Source organism: Diabrotica undecimpunctata, chromosome 6 (genome assembly GCF_040954645.1).
Source record: "Diabrotica undecimpunctata isolate CICGRU chromosome 6, icDiaUnde3, whole genome shotgun sequence".
Taxonomy (NCBI): Eukaryota; Metazoa; Arthropoda; class Insecta; order Coleoptera; family Chrysomelidae; genus Diabrotica; species Diabrotica undecimpunctata.
In genome coordinates, this window is record NC_092808.1 from 146,647,131 (window position 1) to 146,656,132 (window position 9,002).

The 9,002-nt window shown below is 33.4% G+C and overlaps 1 protein-coding gene across 1 annotated transcript; it reads right to left on the minus strand.

The window, feature by feature from the left end:
• Positions 1–1,009: 1,009 nt before the first annotated feature.
• On the minus strand, positions 1,010–8,713 carry LOC140444664 (methyltransferase-like protein 25B). Its single transcript, XM_072536424.1, has 4 exons — positions 8,507–8,713; positions 7,481–7,696; positions 6,538–7,105; positions 1,010–1,380 (listed from the first exon to the last, which is right to left on the minus strand). Exons 1-4 carry the CDS (start codon positions 8,711–8,713, stop codon positions 1,010–1,012), a joined length of 1,362 nt encoding a protein of 453 aa, XP_072392525.1.
• Between the last annotated feature and the right edge of the window lie 289 nt (positions 8,714–9,002).

Here is a 9,002-nt window from a genome sequence, read left to right on the forward strand (position 1 = left end):
GTATTTTTCTCCTCTGTAAATATGTCCTAGATAACTCGTTTTTCTGGTTTTTACAATATTTAGGAATTCTCTCTCAGTCCCCATTCTTCTCAGCACCTCGTTGTTGGTCACGTGCTCCGTCCAAGAGATCTTCAGCATCCTTTGAAAAACCCACATCTCAAAGGCTTCTATACGTCTAATACTTGTGATTCCGAGAGTCCATGTTTCCAATTCGTATAGCAATATAGAATAAACGAATGTTTTTACAAATTGGTATCGGATATCCAACGATAAGGTAGAGTTTATTAGGAATTTTTTCATTCTTTGAAAAGCGGACCTAGATACGATCACGTATTTTAACTTCGTAGTCAAGATCGTTTGTTATCCAGCAACCAAGATACTGGAATTTTTGTACGGGTTCTATCTGTTTGTTGTAGATACGAATATTAATGTCGGCATTTGGTGCACGTGCATCGGCCATTACTTTTGTTTTATTTGTGTTTATATTCAGCCCCAAGCTATCTCCTTCTCTGGTTATGGCATTCAAAAGTCGTTGCAAACCCTCAGCACTGTTCGCTATAATGACGGTGTCGTAGGCGTATCTTAAGTTGTTTACATATTCTCCGTTGATTTTTATTCCTTCTTCAATATTTTCGAGGGCATTTTGGAAGATCTTTTCGGAATATATATTAAACAATAGTGCAGAAAGTACACAGCCCTGCGAACTCCTCTTTTTATTGACATTTCTGCTGTCATACGATTGTCTATTTTGATCGACGCCATTTGATCCCAATATAGGTTTTCAATAAGGGCCACTGTGTTGTGGTCTATACCATGTTGTGTTATTAACCTATACATCTTGCAAACTGTATTTTGTAATGAAAGAATTTTATCGCAAATGGAACAGAAATTGTTGCTAGCAATTAAGTAATAAATAAAACAGATGCAATAAAACGTATATTTTATTAATAAAAACATATAACCTTAAATAAATTTTCAATTAAAATTTACATGTACATTTACGTTATCGCTACTTTGTAACTATCAGTGCATAACATCGAGGTGACACTAAATCATCAGTAATTTTTTGTACGCGAGCTTCGAATCCTTTTTCCTTCAAATATTCCACCCTGTCTAGTAAAACAATGTTTTCACATACATTTTGTAAAGAAGCTTGAAGTCCCGTTAAAATCTCCAACAAAAAACATTTGTCTTTGTACTCATTCCACTTTTCACGCATTTTATTCAAGAATATCTCATCAGTAATACTTATCTGATTATCTTTTGAGTTGCGTGGTTTCAGTTGATGTGTACTTGGTAGATGATTCAAGTAGTCTTCGATGTCTATAGTTGACGTGTCTGTTGTTGATTTTCGTTTAAGACGTTTGATATCTAAGTTTTCTAAAACAAAACAAAATAAATATTGTTTATGTCTTGACAAAAAGACCATAAATACATTAGAGAAGATTCAAGAGTCGACTCAAAATATGACAACTAATATACAAATTTTTGTCTCAAAGAAAAAAGAGGAAGGAGTGAATGAGAGGAGATTTTGAGCATAATGGAGGTTCGACGAAAGGTTAAGGATAAGAATAAGAACGGATACAACAAAATAGATAATGGAATAAAAGAGTTACCAGAATAGCTGAAGAAATTTGGTCAAGCAACTAATTTATAGGAATGAAATCACAATCAAAAACAGGATAATTTAACAAGATATAATACAGTATCATATTTAGGTATAATATTTTAGTAGGTAGCATTCTTCTGCCATTATAGTAGAAGAAAGCCTGCTACAAGGTTTGGTGACCCCACCTTATGCTAGCCGCTGATTTCCCCTCGCTCCTTATCTTTCGCTCCCTTTAAAAACTCCCACCTTCATCCTACCCTCTATTAATTCGCACTGACCAGGGCGGTAGAGTTTGACTAAAATACAAACATGCTTCAGACAACAAAAACACGGCTTTGAGTCCCTGGCAGTGAGCTGATCCTTGATCAAGGTAGCGATCACGAAAAAGACAGCAAACAGAAACTACGAAGAGCCCTTGGGTCAGATTAGGCTACCATGAACGAGGACCAAGCATATTGCCACGTACAATGTAAGAATACTGGAAAAGTTACTAGAAGAAGAGTTAGAACATATAAAATGGGACGATGTGGATCTCTGTGACGTAAGACGAGAAGGAAAGGAATGTATAACCTTCAAATCAGGACATCGACTTTTCTATATGGGAAACAAAGAAAAATAGCAGATATTGGATTTATGATATATAACAGGCACACTAAGAACATTCAACAACTTAAAGCGATTAACCCAAGAATAATTATCTGCAAATTGAAACTTAAAAATAAAACCAGCGTTAAATAATTCAAGAATGTGTTCCTCCATCCAGGAACTCAAACAAGGAAGTGGAAACCTTTTATGAAAACCTAGAGAATGCGATAAGACTTGCACCTACTACACACAATCTAATAATGAGCAACTTTAATGTAAAGTTGTTATGTAAACTGGACCAAACCGAAATTGCAGCGAGTCCCTACGGATTCAGACAAACTTATGAAAGAGGTAAAATGTTTTTGGATTTCTTAGCTTTTTAACGAAATCGATTTTGTCCTTACCAACAACAAAATATAGTAGATGGTGGAACAGTCCTTAATAGCTGGTCAATGGAAAGTGACCATGGAATGGTAAGAGTAGAAGATCATACTAAATCTCCAAAAACAAAGATACAAAATGATAACAGAAACTCACTCAATAAGATGGAATCCAATTCAAAATACCATGTCTTTCGAAGAGGAAATTCTGAGATACCTGTAGACAACTAACATAGACTACATGGATGTCGAAACCGTAACCCATAACTTAATAAAAGTTATTAAGTACTTAGAAAAAATGTCAAATATAAATCGCAGTAAAAATAATGAAGAAAAAAAAATCCGCTTCAGTGGAATAAAGACTTCTATCAACCTTGTAAACAAGCAAGATTTAAAGCTAGATACGGAACAAATGATCATTTACAAACCAAGTCGTTAATCGAAAAAACCGCTGAATATAAGAGACACGGGCCCGGGATACTTGTCTTTGTCGATCTTGAAATACCTTTGACACAGTCAACCAATTGAAATGTTCCATCGCAATGTAGAATAAACTACCTATGTAGAAAAAACTACCGATACGCATACTTCATCAAATACATCTATGAACATGCTACAGGGTGTTTAAGACTTAATGGGGATACTGAGATCTTTCGTATTGAAAGAGGCATCTGACAAAGAGACATTTTTCCTAAATTGTTTACAACTTTTCTAGAATAAAACTGTAACACAATATACAGGGTGAGTCATGAGGAACTTTACATACTTCTACCATATGTAGAGTTCCTCAGGGAGCATATCATGTGGCCACTAAAAAATGTCAACTTCTCTTCGTTATTAATTAACAGGGTGATTTGTGTAATTGACCATTTATTTCATTTTACTGTAGTGTTTATACAGCTCATTTGATTTTTTTAATTTTTGCATGATACAGTACACTACTATCAAGCATTCGACTGGTATTAGCTAAACTAAAAAATTCCAGGACTGACTTTGGAAAAATTAATTTAGGGATTCGTATTAAATATTACACCCTGTATAAATTTTTTTTAAAATGCAATAAGTGATTTTCAAACTACATAAATAGCCAATGAAAACGACATATGAGACAATGTTGTCGCACTTTTATTAAATTTTTAGTGAACGATCAAATCTTACCAAAAATAGTACAACCATAATGAAGTATCAAATTATAAGGTATTAATTTAAACAAATGTTATAAATTTCAAACATTTTAATTAAAATGAGTTCCTACAACATAATCTAATACGTAGAAAATTAACATCTTTACTGTCACTTTGTATTATCTCTACGATAGAATCAATTGTTTTTCAATTTTAAATTTTTACTCATAGATCGTATTGGGGCATTATTTTGATGCAGCATTATTATGTTTTCGACCACAGAATATGCAGACATAATATTTGTTTATGGATTCTGTAATGGGAATGGTAGGGCTGCTAGTAGAGAATATCGCAGATTTCCTAATCGATTTCCTAATCGTCGAACTCCCAGTCATCCAACATTTGGGTCAGTTTTTAATTATTTGCGAGAAAATGGCACTTTTCCTAGTGGAACAACAGAGAGACATGTAGATGAAGCGCAGGAAGATGACATTATGGACGCAGTTACTATGAACCCTACAATAAGCACTAGACAAATAAGTCGAGAACTCAATGTAAAGTAAGTCAATCAAAAGTAAGTAGAGTCTTACAAAAAAATAATCTATACCCATATCACATTCAAATGGTTCAGCGACTACATGCTGGAGATGAGATCGATAGGTTGAAATTTTGTAGATGGATTAACAATAATCGACCAACGCTATACAGGACACTATTTACAGATGAAGCCCAATTTACCAGAGACGGGATAAATAATTCACGAAATTCACATGTGTGGGCAGAAGAAAATCCCCATGCTATTCGAGAACGTCGTTCTCAGTTAAGGTTTTCGGTTAACGTGTGGATTGGTGTCATAAATAACCAATTAGTAGGTCCTCACTTTTTTGATGGTCCTTTAACAGGGCAGGTCTATTTGAACTTTCTACAAAATATTTTGCCGAATTTGCTTGCCAACGCGAGCGTTGCTATCTGAGGGATGTATTTTCAGCATGATGGGGCACCCCCACACTTTTTACTGGCAGTGAGACAACATCTCAATAATGTTTATGGCAACAGGTGGATAGGACGTGCAGGTGCTATTTCGTGGCCTTCAAGATCCCCTGATTTCAATCCCGTTGATTACCATATTTGGGGACGATTGAAGCAACTAGTTTACGCAGTGAATATTAATAACCGACAACAATTAATTGATAAAATTATACATTGTTGTAATACTATTAGAAACGATCCCCAGAGTATCCGTAATTCAATACGTCAATTAACAATTCGGCAACAAAAATGTGTACAGGCTGCAGGGTTCCATTTCGAAAATCTATTTTGAATTATTTTTATTTTGTTACCATTATTGTATCTTTTCCAGTTCTAATTTATGGGTTTATCATAACTATGTACATATTTTTAGTTTTTTTTTTAAATTGTTCTTCGTTATTGTTAGTAGTTACTGTTTTTTGTTGTGCAGTGACTCAGTTTATGATTTCAATTAAAATGTTTGAAATTTATAACATTTGTTTAAATTAATTACCTTATAATTTTATACTTCATTATGGTTGTTCTATTTTTGGTAAGATTTGATCGTTCACTAAAAATTTAATAAAAGTGCGACAACATTGTCGCATATGTCGTTTTCATTGGCTATTTATGTAGTTTGAAAATCACTTATTGCATTTAAAAAAATATATATATACAGGGTGTAATATTTAATACGAATCCCTAAATTAATTTTTCCAAAGCCAGTCCTGGAATTTTTTAGTTTAGCTAATACCAGTCGAATGCTTGATAGTAGTGTACTGTATCATGCAAAAATTAAAAAAATCAAATGAGCCGTATAAACACTACAGTAAAATGAAATAAATGGTCAATTACACAAATCACCCTGTTAATTAATAAAGAAGAGGAGTTGACATTTTTTAGTGGCCACATGATATGCTCCCTGAGGGACTCTACATATGGTAGAAGTATGTAAAGTTCCTCATGACTCACCCTGTATTAGAACGAGAAGGGTATCAATGTTCGTGGAAAATTTTTATAATCTAAGTTTGTAGATGAGATCATTCTCATTGTGGACAGCTTTAACGAGGCGCAGATAATGTTGTGCTCCAAGAACTCCATACTGCCCCAAAAAGGGTGGGTCTTAAAAATAAATTGTTCAAAAACACAATTTGACCAAATTAGTACACATCAAAAATATCTCAGGTAAAGAAAGGGACATCGAGATAATTGACGCCTACAAGTATTTGGGCCATGAGATCAGAATAAGTCGAGGCAATCAAACAATCAAGCTGAAGAGAAAATAAAACTAGCTTGGGCTGCATTTAGAAAGATGAAGGATATTTTTCCTTCCAGATATTTAGCCTCTATACTCTAATGAGTATAAGAAAAGAAGAGAAGAGAATGAGTATAAGAGAAAAAAAAGTATTTAATCAGTGCATTCTGCCAGCGCTGAACAAGCACTGAACAGCACTCACACGAACAACAGTAAATAATGTTAAAGTTAAAGAATAATGTTAAAGGTTGATGATCTGTGGACAAAAAGAATTGGATCCCGAATAAAAAAAGACTCAAATTTGATTCAGATAGATTGGATCATAAATGATGATGATGATCATAATATATTATATTTAACACTATATATAATACAGGAATAATTCCCCAAAAGTGGATAAAATAAGACTATAGGGCTATACGTCTTATGAGCCGTCCAATTTAAACACTTTGAAAGATCACATACAAAAGAATATATACACCATAATGGAGAATATCTAACAAGAACGCAACAAAACTAAATACTTTTTACACTGAAACGCTCACTCCATTTACTTCAGAACAAAATGTAACCCACCTGATTCTGCAACCAACTGTAGTACACAGCGAAACATTAGATTTGTAGAATGCTCCACATGTTCTTTTTGAGACATACTACAAAAGTTTCTAGAAGCTTGTTGGCAAGCTAATCTCAAAAAGGGTCTTCTTAGAAAATATTCACCAATAGCTTTATTAAAAATATCTTTAAAAACAGTGCTAATAGGGAAATTATGAAAGTATTCTTTGTCAGCCTGTTCCTCTTTTAATTTAAGTCTGTGATAGCAACACGGCATAATTACTAAGCTTTTGACGCGCTCCAATTGACTAAACAGATCCAAGACTGTTACGCTAAGGTCTGCACATGCGTGGAGACCAACCAAAGAGACCGACTTGGGGTCAAAATCAGTGAAAGTTTCTTTTACTAGAGATGTTATCTTCTCAGCAGATTGTGCGTCGATATAGTGATCTACAAACTGTACTTCATTTTTGCAATGTGGGTATATCTTTTGTTGCATTTTATAGGCCTGAACTACATACTGCTTGGAACATTCGATGCCTAGTACTTTGTGTTTGTATTTGGAATGTAAATGATGTGAGAGATAACCCTGCAAAGAAATACACTATTATTTACTTTCAGTAACTCATTTAATCTAAAATATAAGCAGCTTAAATGTTTAAAGCTGGTCTTGTAAAGACTTTTAGACTTATTTTATATACGAATTCCACAATTCTAACAACATCGCTGGAATTGTCGAATTTCCAAACAGTTGACGTTCTAACATTAGAGTTTTGGCAATGAGTCGCCATCAAGTACTATAAAATATTAGAAGATAACGAAAATTTAATTTAGGATGACACTGGGCCACTTTAATGACGACTTACTATTATGAATAACCGTAAAATCATGGTTTATAGAGATAAAATTGAAATACTGAAATATAAAAATAAATCCTTAATTAAGTTGGTAGCATTTTACTTACCAAACCAGAACCAATATCTACGATCAGATCAGCTTCAACTTTTTTAGATATTTGATCGATTACTGGAGCTAATATAACTATTTCGTGTCGTTTTTTGTTACTCAAACAACAGTTGTGTGAAAATATGTCATCTTCGTGTTTAAAATCTTGGCTTTTCAAGTTTGGTTTTAGTTTATTAATATCATTAATAAGTTCTTGGAGACTGGGAGGTGAATTCTAAAATTTAAACCAATGAATATTAACGGTATTATGTGCACAAACCAATGGTGTCTAAAGATATTTTATAATTTTTGTTACCACGATAAAATTGTTTCTCTATACTCTATTTAATCAGTCAAAAACATCCATATTTGGACCATCTTTCTTCAATCGTTCTTTCTGGAATTTTTGTATCAACCTCACTCCATCATGTTGTTTCTCCATCCATTCGGACAAAAGGCAGTTTGTACTGGAATCAGACAGCTGACAGAATTAAAGATCAAACATCTAAATATGTTATGAGCAGAGTTCGACACGGCCGTGTGCTCTTGTTGTATAAGACAGAACAGAAGGTATAATTGCCAAAGGAGTTATTATCATAATTGAATGATGACGATGACAGTTTTTCTAGCAACGGATAAATATGATTTACAGCAGCTGCAACAAGCCATAGTAAACAAATGGACTCAAAAGTAAATTACAAAGAAAATCCAACGGATAGTCATCAGCAAAAAAAAATCTAGCTAACAAATTAACTGACATCAGGATACATGGATAACCAGTGGAAATAATACAATCATACAAATATACATTTGTACGTGCCTCATCAAGTCCCCTGACATTGGTGATTAACATGGCGAAACTTTCTTTCTTCTTGCTTCCCTTATCCCCGTCCATTCTTTGATATTTTTTAAGCAAGATGCTTGCTTTTTATGAATTCCTCTTCGTCCTTTGATGTTTCCCATCATAATAAGTTAAAGAATATTATATAAAATATCTTTAGACGTTTTTATGATGTCAAAAATGTAAAATATATTCCCTACTTACCTTTAATGTTTTCAACGGCAGATTATTCAATTCATCGTTTGGCAATTGTTGAAAATACTCGCACCAATCACTCGGAAAATTTGTCAAGATGTCTTTTACGAGAATATGCGTATTTGGATAATTATATAACCACTGATATTTATTTAGAAAATCTAATGCATCTTTGAAATAATCGGCAGATGCCGAGTATATGGACGGTAAGCTCATTTTTACTGATTATCACAACATGGTACTTAATATCGGTTAGTTAATATCTCCAAGTAACTAAAATTTAAAAATATAAATACAATCACACGAAAAAAAGTTTTTGAAGTTATACGTGGTTATACTTCTTGAACGAGCAGTCGACGTTGGAAATTTGCACGGGAGTGAATCGGTGAAATCATTACATATGTAAGATATGAGTAAGAGAGAGAAAGAAGATATATTTTCTCTCTTTCTCTATCGGGAATAAAAATGTTCCTTTTGTATATATATTTAATATTATATATAGCAT

What these genes read in the sequence shown, in the direction of transcription:
- LOC140444664 (XM_072536424.1), bottom strand. Translation starts at nt 8,713, where the DNA reads ATGAGCTTACCGTCCATATACTCGGCATCTGCCGATTATTTCAAAGAT. An exon ending in TGCCGTTGAAAACATTAAAG is followed by an intron (nt 7,697 to 8,506) that starts GTAAGTAGGGAA and finishes TTTAAATTTTAG; the next exon opens with AATTCACCTCCCAGTCTCCA. An exon ending in TAGATATTGGTTCTGGTTTG is followed by an intron (nt 7,106 to 7,480) that starts GTAAGTAAAATG and finishes ATTTCTTTGCAG; the next exon opens with GGTTATCTCTCACATCATTT.